The following is a 23,744-nucleotide window of genomic DNA, read 5'->3' on the forward strand; positions in this document are numbered from 1 at the left end:
CCTCGTGAATTTCCCGCACTGTACCCCAAAAAAACGGGAAGTGGCCTTTGGCATAGGCTGAAGATTAGAGTAAAGCCAATCGTCAGTCGCCTGCCCTACGGAACCCTCCGAGCTGCCCCCGAGCCGCGGCACTTAGTCAGCTGTCATCGCACCACCACCGAACGTCCTCGCCGAAGCGTCCAGCGTGGGTCCGAGGCAAAAACCTGTCGCATGTCGCGTCGCGTTCGTTGGCTGTTTGCTGCAACGCTCCCTTCGGAAGGCGTCAGGAGGCAATAAATTATGTCTCCCCGCTCGCCGCCGCTGTCGGGACGCTGTTGAGGACAAACTCAGCGACCGTCCGCGTGGTAGGTATGTTCCGTGTCGATGCCAACCACCACCCGTGCTCTTGGTCTCCCGTGGGAGGATGCCTCTGCTCTGCCCGGCAAAGGACACTTTCTTTCCGTAGTGCGCGTTGCACTCGGCTGTCTTGACTTGTTCTAGCTGCTTGCGTCCGCTTGCCCACTTGCCGAAAGGATCATCATCAGTGGAATTGAATTTACAGTTGTAGCAAGTTTTCCGACGGCCACCCGCCCTCCCCTACGATGTGTCCCTTAGTCACCACACGGATCCGGGTCCGGGTAAGAGTTCCGGTCGGCTCTCGAGATTTGTGGTTTTTACCCGAGCGCAATCTTTCGCAACGAAACTCGACTCGACCATCAGCACGACGGTGTGTGTCCCTGTGCGACTTGGAACAGTTGGAAAAAGCTCCTGCACGGGACCACCTTTTCGGACTCTTGTGAAACCTAGCGGTGGCGGGCGGGGGCGGAGAGGCGTGACCGACGGAGGAATCGGAATTGGATGGCACAAAAATTTGCGACAAGGGACATCCTTGCCGGCTGCCTTCCTGATTCTTCATCCGGTGACAGTTTCATCCAGTGGCGTCCACGGCGCGGCGCAAACACTTGCACCCTGGGCCGGGGTACTAGCTAGCTAGTGGCGAAATTCTTCGGCGGGTCCGCTCGAACGTGTGCGAACGGAAAGATTTACAGTTTAAATCAGTGTCATCAATTTCAGTCAAACAGAGGCGAAGAAACGCTGTTTGCTACGCGCCTTCAGAAGTACCTTGGCCGTGCCGTGCGATCCTTCGGTCGAACGGAATGCCGGGCATCGGTAAGGATGTGATTTTGTGGCGTAACGAAGTGCACCCACACGCACGCACACACGGAAGTAGGTGAATGCACTAAATCAGAGCCTTAAGCTTGGGGCTCTGAAGAGTGCACTAGCGTAAGGGTTCCAGAAAAGCGTTGCCCAGAACAGTAATTATAATTTTTGGGTGGGTTTGAGTTATTGACTAGGTCTTTTAGGTCTAGGAGAATCGGACTTTTTTCAACACACAAAAAATGTTTGTAAAATGTTTATGCAAATTTCTATTTTATTCAAAGTATGTGCCATCGCTAGCTATACATTTCTCCTATCTCTCTGCTAAATCATGGATTCCCAGACGAAAGAATTCTTCCACTTTTTAAGTAAACTAATTAGTCACCCAATTCCGAATTCCTCGTAAAAAAATTAGGTGTTGCTCAGCCAATACGTGTCCCATCGATGAAAAAGAATGATATTCGGAAAGAGCCAAGTCTGGAGAATAACGCGGGGAGCGATAGCAGCTCCCATCCAGGAGATATGATAGTGGTCATGGAAGCCTCAGACCAAGGGTCACCGGGCGCCTCCATTTAGATAAGAAAAACGGATTTTTGGTCGCTTTTCGATGGGTTACAAACCAAAATCAATTTTGTTTCGGTCTAAAATCAATTACCTGTATCAACACAAGATACTGATTAATGAACCGCTAAGCTGGGAAGTCCCAATCGACAGGTACAGTCATCTTTTTAAAAGTCCGATTCTCGTCGCATAGACCTAGTACAAATGCTTGACTTCAATAGAGCTCATCGAAGGCCTTCTGCAACATTTTCACATTTAATTCAGAACACAATATTTAATGGAACCACGTTGTAGAAGAGGAATTCACTTTTAACTGTTTTTAAAAAGAACCATATACTAATTAGTACTTTGGCGTATAATTTCACAATGATGTAAGTGACAGTTCGAAATAAAATTATTTGTCCCTATCGAAATCATAAACAAGTTAAAAATCAAAATTCTCCTTACTTTTTTATCACAGTGTTACTCGTTTGATTATTTAGTTGGTGAAGCACATTTTCTAGGGCTGCCCTGCTTTTCGAGTCTTGGACCACGACCAGTTTTCGGTCCAAAGGGGTCCTCTCGACAAAATTAACAGTTTCAAGTTAATTCTATCAAAAGTCGGTGTCAATGATTTCTTCTTATGTGCACTATATAATTGTCTAATGTGCTTTTTACAGTCTAATTGTAAATGCACTTTGTCGCACAGACCACAAGTTGCTTCGTTTTCAAAATAATTTGGAAAAATAATTAGCTTTCCATTTATTCAAAAAATCCCACAACCTACCATTACTGTATAAGATAACGATCAGCTTAATCGATCATTCTTTTAGGTAATAATTCTGAGTCGATTGGGGTCGTTTTCGATGTCGAAAACTTCCTCTTCAATTTTGCAAGTTGCTCAAAATACGATTACCACATAAACAACGTTCCCATAAGTAATCGAAATACGGAAGCGGAAATAGTGCATTAAGTTGGGCAAGCAGCACTTCGAAGGCGAATTCGAACGTGCCAACGCCGACGCACGTTTCAACTAATTCTAACGACAGCAACAAACACTCGACACGCGGACACCGATGGACTCACTCGAATCAACAATCCACACAAGCCCATACAACGGCGTTTCCGGCCACTCCATCCCAATGTCCGGCCCACTTTTTAATTAAACAATTGTGCTCGTAGTTTTCCCTGTTTTGGCGATGTGATTGAAAATCAAATTATAATTACAAATGCTGGGTGTGTTTTCGGCACGCTCCGGAATCCGAGGAATTTTGGGAGACCCAACGCCGGGTACCGCCGGTTGATTGGTATGCATCGCCACATCGTTAATGCGTTCGTTTGCGTTGGCACTATCGAGTTCCCCGGGTGCTAGGCAAGTAGTCGAGTTGGGTAATGAAATTTTGATATATCCGCAACCGAGCTGCAAACGAGCCGCTACTTCAAACGAATTTGTTTCCCCAACAACGTTCCCCAACAACAACATATGCTCGGTGAAATTCGAACCTTCCGGGAGTAACCGGCAGTGAAAATACGAAAACAATTAAAACCAACCGTTTTCCCTAGGCAGGCTTTCCGGTGCGTGGCGCTGGGAGCCCGAAGGATCCTATGCCTCAAAGGGACATTCATCGACCCAAGGGGACCACCGGGACCAACGAAACGAACGCACCGTCAGCCAATTGGTGTGAGTTGTGTGGTTTGTCCATTAGACGCACCGTTTTGGAGTTTATTTTACGGCTTCCATCGGCCATCGGGACCATCGGTCCAGCAGCGGAACCATTTGCTGGCTGATCCGCCGTTTCGATTTCATCACCAACCACGATGCACGCCAAAATATGCACACACTTACCGGTGGTTTCGGTAGCGAGGCCTTTCGAGGCCAACCGAGTGCCATTTCGGTTGCTATCCATTTTCAAATAGGGCGACCGACGGACCAGACGACCATCGTCGTTATGTTTGTCTTCGCCGTCGGTGCGTTTGGGCGAGAAATCAGTTCGGAAAACAAAATTACCATTTCCAGCTCACGGGGGCCACGTCACCCCCGAAAACCTGAGCCACGGTTGACGCAAGTGATCGATCGGGTTTTTAGGGCCAAGAATGCGCCGGTCATCCGTAACTCATTCGATATTGCCCATCGTAACGACAGCACTCTCCGGGAAACCCGAAACCGCCTGGATCGATGCCAGCGCACCACGGGAGTTGGAGATCTCGCTGTACTCTCCGGTTGCGTACGTCCGGCATTTCCTATTAACAAATGTCGGCCCCAACGGACAGTGCGCTGGCGGAAAAAGAGCCCGCAGCGGCTTTGCCGCCGACCCTGGTGTCCTGTTTTGCGATAACGAGGGCAATGGTGCACTCCTGGGAGTTGTGGTCTCACACGGCGGTACTGCGACGCCGAAGCCACGAGAGCCCGCAAGTTGGCGTCTGCTGCGTGCAATGATAAATTGGGTTTCGTTCGCTTGAGAAACGGGGACACTAGGCTCCCGATAGGTTCGAGGAATCGAGTTCTCATAAGCGTCCGCCGGCTCAATCTTACGCTGTTTGAGCCTTCGGATACGACCTACCTCCATGACGACCTTTTTTTTATTAAATTTGAAAGGTTTTGACCACGTAGTTACAGTTGCCCATAACCGTGACACATCTAACCGTCATTTAGCGCCGCAGATAGAGCTCTCCAAATGCGAGTTGTAGCTGTTTGCTGTTTTAAACATACGGAATGGAAATATTAGGAAAGGTTTTCACCCTCGTTACTTTGAAACAATGAAATGCTTATGCTGGTAACTTTAACTAGGTTCACTGCTGTACATTAGACTACATTAAATTTTTTCAATCGTTCAGTTTGCTATGTACAAACTCAACACATTATACAGGTCTATTTAAACGGTTCAATTTAAATGTGTCTGAGTATGTTTAAAAATGTTCAAAATACATTCCTATGGTGGTAGTGTCGATGTCATATTTTTTCTTTTTAAAATTACAAACCCAAAAAGACCTTTTTCGTGAGAGCATCGTCATCTTAACAGAAAACTACAAAAAACAACTTACATGCCGACACCAACCGTATCCTAGCAAAAAGTGTGCAAACGACCAGTCGAAGAAGGGAGGCAAAACGGAAAACCCAAGAAACTGCGCGGTGAATTCCGATTCTTAGCCCTACGGCCCTAGCTTTTGACCGTCCGTTTTATGAATATCGCTCGTAAAATGAGCCGAAGTCCGTAACGAACCTAGAAACGGAAAAATAAAGCACCGACAGCATCAAATGCAACAAGGACGGGCAAAGTACGGGCAGGACCCTCGGACCCAAGAAGAACACACGCACACCGAAAGCACACCATCTCGGCCACAGCCGCCCACACCCACACACTAGATGCCCATATCTAACCGTCAAGGGTCAGCGCAGGAATAGAGATAACGTTGATAGGTTTAATGAGGTTACATAAATTTTATCAGATTGAAAGATCGATAAACGTGACTTCCTTCGTTAGCACCTCCGGCCAGGGTGCTTGCTATTAGGATGTTCACCTGATCTTTGGTCCACGCCGTTGAAGGACCGTTGGGTAAAGCATGGGCGAAAATAATTTGCACGTTGTAGCCTAGATTTGTCCCATAATTTTCAAACCTTCTTTTTATGGGTGCGGACGGCTCCTGAATACGTATAGCTTTAAATTTTTTATACACATTCGGAAAGGAAACCGAACTTGCTTTTTTCCCAGCACTTGATTACAAAAGTTTTGGAATTATTGTGGTTTTCCAGAAACCGATAAATGAAACCCCAAATTTTCGGGCAAACTTAAAACCTAATTCAATCCGCTTCAAAATTGACGACATGGAGGTTCTCGCCTCGTAACAAACCTTTTTTAGTGTTAATGTACTACATAAATTTTCCCTTTCAATTATTGAAACATCAACAAGTAGAAAGAAAATATATGTCCTCGCACGGGCTGTAACCTAGAAGCCGATATTCCTCTTCCCGCTTCCGGTTGCTCTGCGAAACCTGTTTTTTCCCAGAAAATCTCCCATCAAAGCGTGAAATAATAGAAAATATGTCGCCTGTTGCAGTCCGATTCTCGAGTCAGGCCCCGCCTCGAGTCTACCGGCAGTTCTCTACCGCAACCACGTAATACTTACCGACATTTATTACGACCACTGCAGATCCGGACCGGAACACGGGATGCACTTTGGTTCCCTTTCTTATTCACGGAGAACCTACATTCAAATCGCGGCATCCATGCGGATTCGGTTACCATGGCCCCATAGACACCGTGCCAAGGAGGATGCAGTTGGCAATAGGATTTTATTTCCATTTTACTAATAAAACATTCCACCCGGTACCACATTGCCGATCGTTCGTCCTGTTGGGGGCAATATTTTTCGTCTTTATTGCTTAAATTTTCCACTCCAACGGATGTCCGATGCAAATTGAAAGAAAAGCTTAATCTCGGTACGGTTGCGGAGCGGGTCGAAAACAATCAGAGCACAACATGTGTCGCCGTTTGCTAGGAAAAACAACATCGCATTAAAACGTGATCTACAACGAATAATTTTATTCAATGGCAAACTACAAAGATTAAGCTTAGGTCTGGTTTTTATAAAACAGTGGTCCGTCCTCAGTATCCGGTAATTCGTGCAGCACTAATCAAAAGAATCCCGTGGCAATCATTATAAAATAATAAGGCTAAATACTGCGATGTTAAGCCTTCTTATAAAAGAAAGATCCGGTATTTAAAATTGCAACAATTTAATCAACATTGTTTAAATTCTTAGTTACAAGAAACAAAAAGCTTTTTTAATCAGAAGCAGTCATCGGTAGGCAAACCGAGCGAAAATATCTTGCATAGTATCCATCATCCATCGTCAGTCTTCCCTTTCTCTCTCTATTTAGGAATTGTTACTAACATTCTGTCTCAGGCAATGTCGCCACCATACTCAGAAATGCGCAATTAAGCTGACAAGTTCATGCTCATCCTAAGTACGTGTTAATTATTCACCACTTGGCCTTGTTTAGTTTAACGTTCTACCGTACCGTTATGATGGCCGACACCGAACGACCGTAACATGAACGCCTATATAAAGAAAATCGTTTCAGATGCCTCTACAGTTAATCAAAGCAACCGCGGCGCGCGGTGCAGCAATTACGGACGATGCAGATCCCTCCGGTGCAAGGAGTATTTCAACCACGGCCTGTGCGTGTTTCGCAACTACCTCACTACCAGCAGCGCCATCACTGGAAGGGCAACCTTGGCAATCGTTTCCCGCGTGTTCATTCGACACGCTTGCTGTGGAATGCGTTTAAGGAAACGTTTCACGACTTTACGTCCGTTTCGAAAATCCACGGAGTGCACTACCTCCAGCGATACGTAACGCGTGGCCCGTCACGGGTACTGTGGGTCGGTATCATCCTGTTGTTCTTCGTCTTCAGCATTGTGCTGATAGTTTTACTATGGCAAAAGTTCCTCGACAACCCGACACGGATAACGATTGCCTCCGATATGAAGCTCGTGGAAGTACCGTTCCCCGGCGTTACCCTGTGCCATCCCCAGAGTGTAGTCGAGTATAAGGCGAAACGTTTCGTTGAACGCATGTAAGTACGCAACTGACCTCCCGTCTGTTGAACCTCTAGCTGGTGTTTCCGATACCAGTAAGCTACCTCTGGGTGCAACTAAGGAGAATGTCCTCAAGAATCTACCATCGCTTGGCTACTTCACCGAACACCAGCGAACCTTCCCTACGCCGCAGGACTTGAGAATGGTCGACGAGGTGCTGCAACTGAACAACTACACCATCGAGAAGGCCATCGATATGCTCGGACTGATCTGTGCGGACTTCATCGTTAGCTGCTACTGGGCTGGTAAGAAGTTTCCGTGTTTCGACAAGAATGCCTTTCTTGGGTGGATCGGATCCACCAGCCATTACGGGGCCTGTTGTTCCCTCAACTATCACCCGAATGAGGAGAAAAATAGTATTCCATTCGCCGTCAATACGTACGGTATGCACGGTGGTCTGAGCGTCATTGGCACAGGTTACCCACAAGCGTCCGACGGAAAATCGGGTGCCCTGTACTCGGAAGGCTTCATGGTGCGTAGTTTAGAATCGCTCAGCATTAATTCGTTTATCTAGAAATAGGATTGAAAATAAGTCCCCATGTCCCACCAGCTAATGGTTCACCATCCTCACGATTTTGCCGTGGAAGACGCCCCGTTAACGCTGCTACGTTTGGGCAAAGAGACCTTCGTCAACGTGCTGCCAACCGATTCCCGCTGCTCGGAGCAAGTACTTGCGCTGTCCCAATCGCAACGGAAATGTATCATAGGAAGTGACTTCCAACCACCGATAGCATACTATCGCCAGCCGGCCTGCACGCTGGACTGTGTGCGAAAAGAGGTTCACCGTAAGTGCGGTTGTCATCCGTTCCATTTACCGAGACCGCGGGCTACGAAAATTCGTAACTGTACCGTCTACGATTCAATTTGTTTCGTAGAAAACTACTGTGAGTATGACCGGAGAGTAACTGTAACAGTTTTGTGAACCAATCAGAAGCTCAGTTAATATACTTTAATTTAATATATCGTAGGATAGAAATGAGATATGAATACAGCATATCCTAGTTCATACGAAATCCACATTCTTTCTCAGATATGTTCAAACGATTGAAGTGTGACTGTTTTCCGGCTTGTAGCGACGTTACCTACACGACCACATCGTTTGTGACGGACTTTTCTGCCCAGCAATTCTCGATAAATCCATTCTAGTAAGTGCCACCAGAATAAACATTCCATTTGCTGAAACCGCTTAGATTCCAAACAAACCAGGCCTGTAATTAAACTCATGTTGCGTACCATTTCAGTGCGGAAACCAACCTGACTAAATTTGAATTTATCTTTCACATCTTCCTGAGCAACCAAGTTGTGGATGCCAACAGAAGAATCGTCGTTGTATCGTGGATATCACTACTTTGTAAGTGCGCTGAAAAAAATTAGCGACTTAAGGCTTTTTATCGGCCATTGAATTAGTGTTTCTCATTCTTTTAGCAAACCTTGGAGGAGTCTTCAGTCTGTGTCTTGGCATTAGCGTTCTTTCGCTATGTGAGATACTGTTTTTCAGTACAATCCGTTTACGTAAAACCTATCTTTCACTAAAACAACGGCAAGGACAGAAAATCAAGCTACTCACGCCAATTGAACGCTAATCGAAATGCCGCATCATCAACCATTGAGCGAAACTTAATAAGTTGTACAACCATTTCAATATAGTTACTTTATCGTGTAAAAACATGAGAAATGAAAAAAAATAATTCAATACATACTTACTTATAGCCGGACACAATCTTCTGTCGAGGCCTCCACTAAGACGATAACCAAGATTAAAAACGATAAGTGAACCCAAGATCACTATGGACCACGCTCCTTCGTGCGCTATGTCCCCTACATAAAACGCACATTATTGATATTAGCATCTTGTATCATCAATCGTCGATATGTAGTAAAGCAAGACTTTTTGCAGTTTAGCTTATCATTGTTGACGTTTATTGTTGTTGCGCTTTCTTATCGCAAAAATATGATCGATTTTGTGACCAAACTTTGCCTGCTATCTGACTCATTCAATTTTAACAAACCTAGTAGGACCTACACGAAAAAATAATCTAATTTTAAATACATCAATCTTTTCTGTTACGGAAGAAAACATGAAGATCCTGAAAGGCGGCAAACGTAATCAAACCAAAGTTTACCTAACAGCAAATGAACATCCTAGCTTTCCGTGGTCTGCGCATCTTTTGCAACCAATAACAGTCGAATCGAATTTCGGCATCGGTGTATGCAATGTTTCTATATTATGAACTACTTTTGGTTTAATTTATTATCGATTTTAATTTTCTTGTAGAAACACAATCTACAACTACAAAATAGTGAAGTACACAAATTTACTCAAACCACTCGTTGTTCTTGTATTGTTTTTGTTTTTCTGATTTTCTACCTAAACAAATCGTTTTTTATAAATATTACAAATCAGAATACATGTTTTAACTCTGTCTCTCTCTCTTCCGTAATTCTCACTCGTCGAATACCGGCCCTGCCTTATCATAATTCTCGTCGTCGAAAGTATCGGCGCATCGTTCGCTGGGTTTCGTTCACTAGGATGGTCGAAAGGTTGACTGCTTCATATGGTGGCACGTGTGTTGTGTAGTATCGATGACCATTCGTGCACCAGAATGGTTACAATGTAAGGCATGCGATTCAAACATTAACATACCATCGCTTACTGTATCTCCACCGTTGCACCATCAATTTTTTGGCTTTCTTAACAAAATGTCAGCATTTATGATGAAATAAATAAGCAGTGCTGGTGTGATCTTCCGCTGTGCTGTTACTGTACCAAAACGAGAAGAAAACACAAACATTACAGATTAGAACGGTGATCGTCAACGTGAATGCAATTAAAATTAATGACACCCGATCCCGATCGACGAACGTGCAACTTACGCTCACGACGCCAGACTGAAGGTTAAACTGATAGCAAAAGTAGCAATACTTACAGTGTCAATAATACTTTCGATTGCCACCCTGCATCTCATTCTCAGAGACGGACCTTGTTTGGGTTGTTGTTACGGTCCCGAAAATAGATCACAATGCTGCGGCAGGGACAGCAACTTCTTGCGAGTGCAACTTAATAGGACCGGATAGCTGGTGGGACAGTAGAGCACTCTTCGCTCAGCGTTTCGTCAATGACTGGTCGGTAATCGATTGTCACGTCGCCAGTCGCCGGATCGATCCATATCAGCGTGTGCTTGCGCCAGTGCTCCTCCACCGGCCGCTTATGTTGCCCCTCGATTGGTTTGCTATAGTCCTGTTTGAAAAACATGAAAACCAATTGGAAATTACTCTTGGTGATTCCAAAAGAACGCAGATTGCATTATCTTGTCTATTATTACTTCTTCTTTCAAGCACCTTAGCCTATCGGTACATTATGTGTGAATGTAGTTCTTTTGACAAAATATACTTACATATTCATCGCTGCGCGCCTTATAGTCCTCACGAGCATGGGCGCCACGGGATTCTTTACGATTTTCTGCGGCAACGATCGTCATGTTGGCATTCAGCAACAGATTCTGCAGCTCGAGGGTTTCAACCAGATCCGAGTTCCACACCAAGGAACGGTCAGAAACTTTCACATCCTTGATGGTCTTGTAGATGTCGCTCATCTTGCGCACACCTTCCTGAAGCGTTTTCTCCTCGCGGAACACGGCCGCATGCGTTTGCATGGTCTTTTGCATGTTGAGCCTCAACGTGGACGTCGGAACGGCTCCATTCGCATTGCGCACCCAGTCGAGATTGGCCACTGATTCTTCACCGGCATTCGGTTTAAGCTCCTGCACCTTTTCGCCCGGTCGATTCTCCTGCGCGATCGTTTTGGCGCACGCGCGACCAAACACGACCAGATCGAGAAGCGAATTAGCACCAAGCCGGTTGGCACCGTGCACCGACGAGCAGGCAGATTCGCCGCAAGCGTAAAGCCCGGGCACGACCTTATCGGTGCCATTTTCCGTTGTCAGCACCTGGCCCTTGTAGTTAGTCGGAACACCTCCCATGTTATAATGCACGGTCGGCAGTACAGGAATCGGTTCACGCGTCACGTCGACACCGGCAAAGATCATGGCCGTTTCGGAAATTCCAGGCAGGCGCTGAGCCAACTGCTCCGGAGGCAGATGGTGCAGCTGCAGGTAAACATGATCCTTCTCCGGTCCACAACCGCGGCCTTCGCGGATTTCGATCGTCATCGATCGCGAAACCACATCACGTGATGCCAAATCCTTGGCCACTGGCGCGTAACGTTCCATGAACCGTTCGCCCTGTGAGTTGATTAGATAACCACCTTCTCCGCGACACCCTTCCGTGATAAGACAACCGGCGCCGTAGATGCCGGTCGGATGAAACTGCACGAACTCCAAATCTTCCGACGGTAGACCGGCGCGGGCTACCATCGCCGTTCCGTCACCGGTACAAGTGTGGGCCGAGGTACACGAGAAGTAGGCTCGTCCATACCCACCCGTTGCCAGCACCGTGTTCTTTGCCCGGAACCGATGAATACTTCCATCCTCCAGGTTCATGGCAATCACGCCGACACACTCACCATTTTGCATCAGCAGGTCCATGGCGAAGTACTCGATGAAGTAATTGCAATCGTAACTCAACGACTGACCGTACAGGGTGTGGAGCAGGGAGTGTCCGGTACGATCTGCCACACAGCAGCAGCGATGAGCCTGTCCACCCTTGCCGAACTTCAAGCTCTGTCCACCGAATGCGCGCTGATAGATTTTTCCGTCGGGCGTTCGAGAAAACGGCATACCGTAGTTCTCCAGCTCAATTACCGCCTTGGGTGCTTCGCGAGTCATGTAGTGGATAGCGTCCTGATCGCCCAACCAATCCGAACCCTTCACAGTGTCGTACATATGCCACTTCCAGTCGTCCTCCTCCATGTTACCGAGGGCCGCATTAATGCCCCCCTGGGCCGCCACCGTGTGCGAACGTGTCGGGAACAGCTTCGTAATGACGGCCGTCTTGAATCCTTCCGCTACGAGTCCGAAAGCAGCCCGTAGCCCCGCACCTCCTGCGCCAACCACGACTGCATCGTACGTGTGGTCCACCACGGGGTACTCTCCCGAGATGGCATTCGGATTCGATTTGGCGTTGTTCTGTCCCACGGTGAAGTGAAGGTTTCGTTGCGAGGTTCCGACGCTCAATCCACGTACCTACGGATCGAAGAGATAAGAGATCGAGCAACAGTGCATTGACATAACCTACAAAAGCAAAATATTGACAGAAAGGTGAAAGGTGGCAAAGGTTCACAACAAGTAAATGGCAATCTTGGGGTGCCGAATCGATCCAGCCCCGACAAGACACGAAACCCGGCGATTTCCTCAGCAATGCACACCTGTTTACGGGTCGGAACCTGATATTTAGTTTATCTAAGCGCATTACATAACACTAGAGATCGACGGAAACCCACTGTTCTTCAGGTGGCACTTTTACTTGGATAAAGTTGTGTAATCGTAGAGTGGACACACGGAGCTCGGAAAATTTGCACGCCTTTCTTTGGACAGGCTGAAAAGCGCGACAGCCGCTACAGCAACTACGTTAGCAACTTACCGCAGAAAGAGCGTTTTTGGCCAGCACCGTCGGAAGTCGAATCATTCCGCTCATTTTGCACTAACGAATCGAAAAGACAATCTTTAACGCCGACCGACCTCCGCTCCGTCGAGAAGCGCATGAAAAAACTGCTAATTTTATCTGCCCGAGCATCACTCACACATGTTCATTTTGACAAGGCCGTGAGGAGCCGGTGAGAAGAACTGTCAACGAAGAGAACTGGTGAGTTCACTGTCGTAACCGATGAGGTGCCACATAAAGGCCGGTCCACACGCTGCGATTTCTGGCTTCGATTTTTAGCTACGATCTGTCAAAGTCATTTATCGTAGCTGTGCGTGGAGCGTCCATCCAGACGCGACGATTTTTTTTGAACAACGGATCTGTGGACCGGGCTTAAGAAAGCCGGTGATGTGAGATAGTGCGAAAACGGCCTAATATTAATCGCCGCAAGCGTTCGCGCAATATGTCGAAGTATACAATAACTTTTTACTGAATTTTAATCACGACTTGTTGGACTGGAAACAATTATGTAGCAACTCAACGGTTAAAGCCCGGTCCACACGCTACGATAACGATACGATAATCGGCGTAAGTGACGTCTCCGGAGACGTCATTAATGTCACTGACGCAGATCTAGAAATCTGAGCAAACGATCATCAATTTGTGAACAAATTTCAAGCAACTGTCAGTTTGTTTGTTGGACATGTTGATGTTTTGTTTTTGGCCTCTTATTTATATTTTGGACGCTTCGTCAATGTTCGCGAAAGTGTTTAATTGAATTTATAAAAATTTACGAAAGTCTGCCATGTCTTTGGCAACTAAAAAATAAAATATATAGTGATCGCAATAAAAAGGCGGAGGTATACGACGTTGAAAGCTGTTTCCTCGACGCTGTAACCTCTTCGCACGTTCTTTTTTCGCTTTTTAACCGAAAAGCACAATGCTAAGGCAAACCAACACAGTGTTGCTTCCATGACTGTTTCCATAAAACTGACAACGGTAGATCCGTTGTTCAAAAAAAATCGTCGCGTCTGGACGGACGTTCCACAAACAGCTACGATAAATGACTTTGCCAGATCGTAGCTAAAAATCGAAGCCAGAAATCGTAGCGTGTGGACCGGTCTTTATATGTTTCGCCTTCTCACGAGTGAGCAAAGAATGCTCACCGAATGGTCAGTTCCGCTTGTTTTGTTTATGTTCGACCGGTCCGGCCTTTAACGAGTACACACGAATTATAGATTTAGACGCAGTTCTTCGCAGTTCGCACAGAAAATCAGACGTTAATTTCTCGATTCTCACTCTTTCAAAGGCAACGATCGTTTCTGTGTAAAGTGTAAAGGCGCGATGGCGAACGAACCGAAAGTTAACATTGAGACGATCCTCGAGTTGGATCCCTATCTCAAATTGCACGAGAAAGAAATCCGTCGCAGGTACGTCGAATCGTCTAACCGGAAATTGAATACCGCGCGACACAACAAAGTACTGAAACTTTTGTAACCCTAACCTTGGCGGCCGGCCGGCAGGACACATTCAAGTCGAAACCGGAAGAATGTCGTTTCGTAAAAAGACATTTCTAACTTGCGGCCGGTGAATGTCACGCCAAGGTCATTGCCGTTCGATGCGACTCGCTTCGGATGACGCGCGGATGCGCCCGAGATAACTTAGTGTGTAAGATCAGCCTACCACCCGTCGCGGGGTTCATGTACCGGTCATCTCCTATCAGCAACAGCTGGCCACGCCGCCCGAAACGTGGAACATGTCGGGAATAGAATGATAAATGTGAACTAAATATTCCACTCATGATTGCTACAGAAACTCCGAGTTTCGGGGATGGATCAAACGTCTGAACGAGCTGGAAGGTGGGCTGAATGACTTTACACAGGGCTACAAGTACTACGGATTGCACATCGCCCAGGACAACAGCATAATCGCGCGCGAATGGGCCCCGGGCGCTAAGGAGGTCTATCTCACGGGAGATTTCAGTAAGTACATTTTATTTTTAACCATCGGCCTGCATTCCATGAACCTTCCTGCGAGCTTCACATTTCCCGATGGTCTGTGTGCAAAATGATTCAATTAGTGTTGGCGCCATTCATAATCAACAGCATCAGCTGGAGAGATGTAATAAAAACATTATTGATGCGTTGATGCTGCATCTAATCGACTATATTGTTATCAGTGACCAATCAACAAACAGTGCGTTTGTCCTCTCTACATGTCCAAGCAAGGGGCATGTTCTTAGCAAAACAGTTATATAATTGCAGGTCGTTTATGCTACGTTTGCCCATAAGCATGCCCTTCATTCGTACTTTTGCCATCGCATGCGGCTGAATCGCGAAACACACTCTTCGTTTTCTTTTACTATGCATCTTTAACCTTTTCTTCCATTTCTACGCGGCAGATAACTGGCAATGGTTGGCGACACCGTACACGAAGCTGCCTTTCGGCAAGTGGGAGCTCAAAATTCCCCCGAACTCGGACGGCTCCTGTGCTATCAGGCATCTGTCGGAGATTAAGGTGATCATACGCAAGCAGGATGGAGCACTCGTGGATCGGCTATCCCCGTGGGCCACCTATGTCGTGCCTCCACCGAAGGAATTGGGGGTCAACTATCAGCAACGTGTTTGGCACCCGCCGCCACATGAAAAGTACATGTTCCGTCATCGGAAACCCAATCGGCCGCGTGCCCTGCGCATCTACGAGTGCCACGTGGGCATTGCAACCGAGGAGTACGGTGTCGGGACGTACCGCAATTTTGCCGACAACGTTGTGCCGCGCATCGCGAAGCTCGGCTACAACACGATCCAAGTAATGGCGATCATGGAGCATGCGTATTACGCCAGCTTTGGCTATCAGATTACCAGCTTCTTCGCCGCGTCGAGCCGCTGTGGGACACCCGATGAACTGAAGTACATGGTGGACAAGGCCCACGAACATGGGCTGTTTGTGTTGCTCGACGTGGTGCATTCACACGCCAGCAAGAACACGCAGGATGGACTGAACCAGTTCGATGGCACGAACGCTTGCTACTTCCACGACGGTGCTCGCGGGGAGCACACCCTCTGGGATAGCCGATTGTTCAACTATTCCGAGTAACTATCCTCCGAATTACTATTTACTAGCCACAGCATAGAGCAGACAAGAATAATTAAACTTTTTCCTCGTCTTGTGTTCCCTAAGGTTCGAAGTGTTGCGCTTTCTGCTATCGAATCTTCGCTGGTGGCACGATGAGTACAACTTCGATGGTTACCGGTTCGACGGTGTGACTTCGATGCTGTACCACTCACGCGGCATCGGAGAAGGTTTCTCCGGCGACTACAACGAGTACTTCGGCTTGAACGTTGACACGGAAGCCCTAATATATCTGGCCATTGCGAACTATTTCCTACACGAGCTGGATCCGAACGTCATCACAATAGCCGAGGATGTCAGCGGCATGCCGACACTCTGCCGCCCGACCGAAGAGGGTGGTGTCGGCTTCGACTGCCGGCTCGGGATGGCCATTCCAGACAAGTGGATTCAGCTGCTGAAAACGAAGAGCGACGAAGATTGGAACATCGGCAATCTCGTGCACACGCTGACCAACCGGCGCTGGAAGGAGAACACCGTTGCGTACGCCGAATCGCACGATCAAGCGCTGGTTGGGGACAAAACGATCGCGTTTTGGCTAATGGACAAGGAGATGTACACGCACATGTCCGTGGTGTCGGGCTCGAACCTCATTATTGATCGGGGCCTCGCGCTACACAAAATGATCCGTCTTATCACGCACGCACTCGGCGGTGAGGCTTATCTTAACTTTATGGGCAACGAGTTCGGTCACCCGGAGTGGCTCGATTTCCCGCGCATCGGTAACAACGAGTCGTTCCACTACGCGCGCCGCCAGTGGCATCTGGTTGATGATCAGCTGCTAAAGTATCGCTTCCTGAACGAGTTCGATCGCGCGATGCACCACACCGAGGAGCGATACCATTGGCTCGACTGTCTTCCGGCGTATGTGAGCTGGAAGCACGAAGACGACAAGGTGATCGCATTCGAGCGTAACAACCTACTGTTTGTGTTCAACTTTCACAGCAGCAAAAGCTTCACCGACTATCGACTAGGAGTTGAGTTGGCAGGAAAGTATCGGGTGGTGCTCAGCTCAGATGATGGTGAGTTTGGGGGTTTCGATCGAATCGATAAGAACGTCGAGCACACCACATTCCCGGAGGGTTGGGCAGGAAGGCGGAACTATATGCAACTGTATCTGCCCTGTCGTACTGCCTGCATCCTAGCACCACAGTAAGACCGTACTGTGCAATCGAGGAACAAACTTGTTCCAGTCACTTCATTGTTGAACTTTCTTTTCATAGTTTATATGAATAGCTGCCATATCGAAGAATACTAGTGGTTAGCTTACGGTTATCGGGGAAAATTTGCAATAAAAATGGTTAGAAATCTCACCGACTGTTTCGTTTATATGTTGATAAAACTTTCCGTCTTATCAATTCACTAAAAAAGTTTCGAAATTTCTCATTTGCTTAACCTCTGGTTCAACTTTTGTTTGTCTGCGTTGTAGGAAGCGTTTTGGTTTTATTTTTTGATACCGTTTTCCATTGATTTTGTTACTGCACATTCCGAGTGATAAAAAAATAAACCTATTGCTTGAAAAGCAAAACCCCGCCCTGAACTGTACAGCGTGGTCACCTGAAAAAATAATACAATCCGATATGCCTGTTACACCTCATTGCATTAAGCACCTAACCTTAGTTCCGAAAGCAAAATGACTTTCCGGCTTAACCCTTAACCCTACGACCGCTAACGGCAGTGCAAAACACAAAAAACGAAACATTTGCCATAAAGCTTTGTTTTCCGCGGTGCGGTGAGAAAAAGCAAATAGCTAGGACACACCAAATTGGGACAAAGTCTATTAAATAGCCAATTTTGCGAAAAAGGGTAATGCTTACTTTATTCATAAGTGACAAAATTGCTTCTCAAGCTTAAGGCTTTGCTAGTAAATGCTCTGAACACACACCCTCTTGGTGTGCTTCTTGGGCACTCCGCTGTTCCACGATATTCCTTCTTTTGACTGGCCGGCCATCTTGTGGCATGTTCATAAAATTTGGTTTATTTGTCCGTTGTTTGTCTGTTCCTATTAATACTCGTTCTAACCGTTTGTATCGTCGCCATGTTTTGCCGACAATTTACCACCCGGTAAGACTTGCCTACATAGATAAATGGTTTCTTTTTTCTTATGCTTAAGCGTTCGTTCGTTCATTAAGTTAATATATTGAATTTATGACTTTTGTTTTTTGTACATGCAAAATATTGTGCCCCGCCATAATGAAAGGGTAATTGTTCTTCGGGTTTTACGTACCATTACGCAGCTCCAGTCCTTAGGCGCAAAAACAGGAATACAAAGCCAAAGGAATTTTGAATGGCCTTCGGGTTTCCTTTTTCGAATCGCTTTTCTAAAAGTTTATGAAAATCCAATAGGATCTTCTCTACCCGTACTCTGGGTGCACGACATTGCTTATACACGGATCATAAAAGGCTCTCAAATAGCGACGAAAAATATACACTAACTAGTTTTGATTGCATGATAAACCTTGTGTTCTGTGAGAAACAAAGAAAAAGTAAATAATTGTGAATACTCACTCGATGGAACAAATGTGTAATTTCTAGCTAACCAAACAACATTTCCTGACATGATGCAATATGGCTTCTTAAAGATGTTTTAAGAAAAGTATGAAGCGCTACACCTGTGCTATAATACAATTAAACTGTACAATACTAATTTCAAGCTGGCAGCAGTTTCATGCTTCTTTGTCCCGCCTTCCATTAACCTCGCAAAAGTGTAACATAATCTACTGTCGATTTAACGGTAAATATCGCCTAACTTGTTGGTTGAATGTAAGATTTCTTCGTTGAACCGTATACGGCATGCTACCTCCTACGAAATCCTTTCCGAAAACACACAAATATTTGACAATTCCCGTTTTCGTAGTGTTACTGTTTGGAGCTTTTACTAAAACAATCTAACGATCTTCAATGATCCTCGCCTTGGTGAAGCCACTAGTAGTGTGGATTGGCAATCATTCAACCCTTGCTTGTTAGAATTTTCTCCGACGCTCTTTGCAGGATTCGGAATGCATCATCAACGTCCTGCTCCGTCAGCAAACGACTAACCGTGAGCCGAATGCTTGGCCGTGGACACCGTTTCTCCATTTCTTCAAGGTACTCGGCCGCAACCACAGCAACCCCGTTTGCAATGCACTGCAATAGAAATATTATTAAGTATGTGATTTTCACGCTTTAATAGACTAGGATGAACGTATGCTCAGTCATTTCTCACTTCTGTGCAAATTTTGTCCAACGTTGCTTTCTCTGCTGCCCAACTTTCGGCTGCCTCCTTGAGATACAAATGTTTTACAGGCGAAAGACTATCTCCCCTAGACTGAAAATGGCTAAGGATTGGAAGTTTCCTTGAAAAATTGAAAAAACCGACAATCAAATATTTGTTTTAAAGAAACCCTCAAAAGACGGTGTATTATTCACTTACTCCGAAACCATTCTACTACGATCGCGCAGTTCTTCGAATATCCGTGGATCTTTTTCGAAACGATCGAGCGCACTGATTGCTGCCTGAGTGAGTAACGGTGGCAGAGAGGCAGAGAAGCAATAGCCAAGTCCAGACAGTCGCTGGTGCTCGACAATGAACGACGAACCGGCACAGAAACCACCAATCGTTGCTGCCGACCACTCGAGCCCAGCTGAAATCAGATCGACTTCGGTTTTCTGGAAACGAAAAAAAACATGCATCCTCAGAGTCTGACCCCTTACAAATTGCATAGCATATCAACTCACGTCAACATTGTAGTGCTCAACAAGTCCCCGGCCACTGGCGCCCAGCACTCCGAAGGAGACGCTTTCGTCGAGGAATAGTCGCAACTTGTAACGTGAACGCAGCTCCACTAGTCGGGGCAAAGGGCACATCTCACCGGTATTCATGTAGATCGCTTCCGCCACCAGAAACCGGCGCGTTTTCCTGGCCTTGGCCGGTTTGAGGCGATCTTGGGCCGTCTGTTGCTGTAGCAGTCGCTCCAGGTCCTCCATATCGTTGTGCTTATAGAAGAAAATCTTACTGCGCGACGCATCCAACCCTTTTTGGATGGCAAAGTTCACACACTCATCCCTAAAGAGAGGGAAGTGAATTTCGTTTTAGGACTGGACTGAACTGAATCTAAAAACACAACGTAACCTCCCAGGATCAGAAACTTACACGAATATAATATCCCCTCGCTTTGAGTACGCCGGAATGGCACTGGCAATGGTTGAGAATGCATACGAGTAGACGACGGCTTCCTCGACTTCCATAAAACGAGCCAACCGCTCTTCCAACTCCAGATGCACATCCACGGTGCCGTAGAAGCCACGCGGACCACAGGATCCGACACCGTACTTGCGCAAACTTTTCACCGCCGCTTGTTTGATGTCTTCGTCCTCGGCCAGCCCGAGATAATTGTGGGTAGCCAAGTTGAGACACTCGTTGCCATCGACGTTCACTCGCTTGCCTACCGTACCGTACACGGTTCGCGTCCGCAGTACTGGATGATCTTCCGACACCTCCGCCACTAGTGGTTCCGGAGACCATTTTGCTATCACATCCTCGTAGTTTGTAGCGGCGAAAGATTTAGGTTTTTTGGTAGTCCGCTTGTAGAACACTATCCAAATTACCCCTAGTGCTAGGAGCGCTTCCAGTGTCAGCTCGAACGGAGTGGACTAGAGAATCGGAACAGAAAACAGAACCCATTATCAAACCGACACCCATCAATATCGGTGCAGCTGCAACACTGGGTGGAGCCCACTGTCGGCGTGGCAATAGATTGAACAATTGATTTTTTATTACCTTCTGCAGAATGTCATAAATTTCGTTGATTATGTACGGTGTGGTGACCATCTTGTGCGCTGTGGGCCGTAAATATGTTCCACTACGTCGCTATGTTGACGCTACACTCGACCCTGTGTTAATTGTAGGAAATGGTCGGTCAACTAAACGCAACAGTGGAGTGACGCTGCCATGCAAATGGTCTACTGAAGTGGCAAACACCTTGACGCACTAGCACTAAACCACTCCTTAGGCAAAGTAACCGCTAGAGGAACGACGAGGAGGGGCGCGTTTCTGGTAGTCTTTCGACCCTAACTCTACGCAAGGTTAAGTGAATAGCAGCAAGTCACGCTCAATCAGAAAAAGTTCACAAATCTAGAACTCGCACCATAGTGAAATGAATCGGATAATAAGGAATTTGGTGCTTGGAAGCAATGTTTAGGATTTTGTCTAAAAGAAACTTTGTCCCCAATTCGATGTGAGAAAAGAAACCAGATCTGCCGTGACACGGTAGAGGTTTGAAAGGTGGAAAGCCGAATCTATAAAGTCTGAATTGACTCACAACGTAATGTTGATTGATTTCGGTCGTGTCACCAGCACCTGATAATGGAAAACTTGTATTGCTAATACAGCCAAATTCACGTACATCTACTATCGGAACGCTGATTAAGTAATATCCCGCTAGGTAAGCGATTTCGGCGCGTGACGCAACAACGAGCCTCACCAATAGGGCGATGAATTCTCCATGTGCACACGATTTAAGGTTTCCCAGTATCTTATCATCGGATAACAGGAACATGATATGCCGTGTTTGAAGTCGAGCTAAGAGTAATAAAATCGCCTGGTGAACGAAATGAACACCGTAGATAGAAAATGGCCTAACTTAGTGATAGCATCACTAAAGAGACAAGCTCATCAGGTTAAAGGAGACAATTATTTAAGTGTGATTCATCGCTTCGACAAACATTTTCGTCGGAAACACTGCTTACAACGTGTGCTTTCGTATTTGAAATTGCATGAGCACCGTGTCATCGATAAGGTTAACTTCCGGCGGTGTAAACAGGCAGGGACGGGATGTTGCTGCAGCTCTTTCGAACGATAATTATCCACAAATCGGAAGCAACATGTTTATAGCCGCATTAATGATGCAAAATACCCCACTGCAAACGCTATACCGTTGATAATTCTACTAACGCACCGTTCTACTAGTCATAGATGGCCCTGAACTACTTTTTGCAAGCACACTGAGTGCGAAATTTGTAACACAACTGTGAGAAACGCGTCTAACATAATCATTTCTCTTTTTCCAACTGTATTTATCAAGTGAGATCAATATGCAAACCATAATTACTGATCTTTTTAGCCCAATCACGTGGACAAACAACGAACGCCGGTAAACGTCAAAATTATCATGTAATGAAAAAAAAAATAGACAATTATTTATTACGTGTAATCGTAAAACGATTTCTCTTCGCTCAAGCGAAGTAAGATCAAATAATCTTACAAATTGTAACGAAAATTTACTTAAAATAAACATCTTCTTGGGGTTACTGTTCAGCCAACCTCGCCTATAATAATCGCACCAAACACGCAGCATTCTATGGGAGGCCCTAAATCGGGGTTTTAACAGCAAAACGATTGGCCGCTGTTCCAGATTTTGTGGTGTTTATACGCCGACCACATCGTACAGCATAAAAAAGTCATAAGTCGCTGCGGCTCCGGTCCACTTTTTCCCACCCTTTCTAGTGGCTTTTCGCAACATCGAACCACACGAATCGAATAAAATATTCGTACGGCTACGGCCCCCATAGTTTGCACGCATGGCACGCATTGGGCGCCGCAGAAGGGATGATGGGGAACAGACGTCCGGCGAACACTCGTTTCTCCATTATGTAGCACGCCTGTAAGTATTTTCGAGGCGAAATTCGTTTGTAGTACTCCGCGGGCCAGGTGAACCAGAGGAGTGACGTCCAAAAATGTTATCACATTCCGTCGCCTGACCATGACTAATTTCTTTCGTCGTGTCGTACGATGTTACGCCGAGCATGTGGGACCTTCCCGCCCAGCCTGATTCATGCACGATAGGCACGTGAAGCGCTTGGCGTGATATGGTGGCAGCGCGACGTGATTTTTTGTCGTAGCACTGCGGAATGTTCCAAACTTTGCATGATATTCGATCGATCCAATCAAGCTTAAGAGGTTTTCCGTAGCCGACTAGTCACCATTGCTCTAATGGAATTCGGCTCCGTTAGCACACGTGTTCACGCTTGTGGAAGGTGCATGTGTTTCACTGAAATATTCCCCAAATCTGCTTAAAAACACTAACAAACTACAACCGACATCTCATTCTTTCTCTTTTTAGCATTAGGCTACGTGCCACCGCTCTACCTCGTCGTTCTGCACTGTTTGTCACACACATGTACCGGTTAACAACCTACTTAGGATATGTACCTTTTCAGCGGGATTCGGTACCGCTGAATTTGGCCTAATACTTCTTACGACCTGGCGTTTTCACTTCGGTTTTTCTACAACCGAGCGACGGAATGTTGCACAAACCGATTCACGCCACCACTCTTACGGTGGCCAACAGATTTCACTGGCTTTCACGTCACACCACCGAAAATCACGATCGTGGTAAAGATTCGGGGGTAGACGGTAACCCACAATCCGCTGTTTCTAAGCAACAATGCACTGCGAAAAGTGTGGCCAGCGTTCGCCTTACGCCAGGGCTCTGAGTTGCCGGATTTATGCGGAATATCGGCCGGAAGGAAACCAATCCCCGATATCTTTACCAGCACTCCGCACCGAAAAGGTGTGTTAGCAAAACGGTCAGGCTGCGGAAAGAAAAATGAAATCGTATGTTTTTCCCCTCCAACGTTGACCACCTGACAGCCGAACTGTCGGAGTTTATCTGTGCGCTGCCTAGTGGTTGTTCTCCGTGCGGAAACCATAGAAAAGATGTGTAGTTCGTCGAAAAGGGTTTTATCTTAGCTGATTCTTTCGGTAAACTGCACAACGCGTGTTTAACTATTTTTACGCTATTCAAACAGCCCCTTGAAGAG

General features: G+C 46.4%; 4 protein-coding genes across 5 annotated transcripts; 2 read left to right on the plus strand and 2 right to left on the minus strand.

The window, feature by feature from the left end:
* Positions 1-6,815: 6,815 nt before the first annotated feature.
* Positions 6,816-8,860, plus strand: LOC131215181 (sodium channel protein Nach-like). Its single transcript, XM_058209567.1, has 6 exons — positions 6,816-7,255; positions 7,314-7,749; positions 7,828-8,161; positions 8,308-8,422; positions 8,519-8,628; positions 8,703-8,860. The coding sequence occupies exons 1-6, from the start codon at positions 6,816-6,818 to the stop codon at positions 8,858-8,860; spliced, it is 1,593 nt and encodes a 530-aa protein (XP_058065550.1).
* Positions 8,861-9,510: 650 nt separating this feature from the next.
* Positions 9,511-12,944, minus strand: LOC131206452 (succinate dehydrogenase [ubiquinone] flavoprotein subunit, mitochondrial). Its single transcript, XM_058199006.1, has 4 exons — positions 12,816-12,944; positions 10,673-12,418; positions 10,205-10,515; positions 9,511-10,038 (listed from the first exon to the last, which is right to left on the minus strand). The coding sequence occupies exons 1-3, from the start codon at positions 12,867-12,869 to the stop codon at positions 10,336-10,338; spliced, it is 1,980 nt and encodes a 659-aa protein (XP_058054989.1). The 5' UTR covers positions 12,870-12,944; the 3' UTR covers positions 9,511-10,038; positions 10,205-10,335.
* Positions 12,945-14,147: 1,203 nt separating this feature from the next.
* On the plus strand, positions 14,148-17,421 carry LOC131206648 (1,4-alpha-glucan-branching enzyme). The gene is made up of 4 exons (XM_058199304.1): positions 14,148-14,245; positions 14,628-14,797; positions 15,217-15,907; positions 15,996-17,421. Exons 1-4 carry the CDS (start codon positions 14,160-14,162, stop codon positions 17,098-17,100), a joined length of 2,052 nt encoding a protein of 683 aa, XP_058055287.1. The 5' UTR covers positions 14,148-14,159; the 3' UTR covers positions 17,101-17,421.
* LOC131206650 (serine palmitoyltransferase 1) lies at positions 17,369-23,467 on the minus strand. 2 transcript variants are annotated; one of them, XM_058199305.1, is made up of 7 exons: positions 23,134-23,467; positions 20,704-20,816; positions 20,077-20,576; positions 19,662-19,989; positions 19,357-19,592; positions 19,150-19,279; positions 17,369-19,070 (listed from the first exon to the last, which is right to left on the minus strand). In XM_058199305.1, the coding sequence occupies exons 2-7, from the start codon at positions 20,752-20,754 to the stop codon at positions 18,894-18,896; spliced, it is 1,422 nt and encodes a 473-aa protein (XP_058055288.1). In that variant the 5' UTR covers positions 20,755-20,816; positions 23,134-23,467; the 3' UTR covers positions 17,369-18,893. The 2 variants fall into 2 exon arrangements, with proteins under 2 accessions (XP_058055288.1, XP_058055289.1); XM_058199306.1 differs by having other exon boundaries at positions 23,239-23,272.
* Between the last annotated feature and the right edge of the window lie 277 nt (positions 23,468-23,744).

This window comes from Anopheles bellator, chromosome 1 (assembly GCF_943735745.2).
Source record: "Anopheles bellator chromosome 1, idAnoBellAS_SP24_06.2, whole genome shotgun sequence".
Lineage (NCBI taxonomy): Eukaryota > Metazoa > Arthropoda > Insecta > Diptera > Culicidae > Anopheles > Anopheles bellator.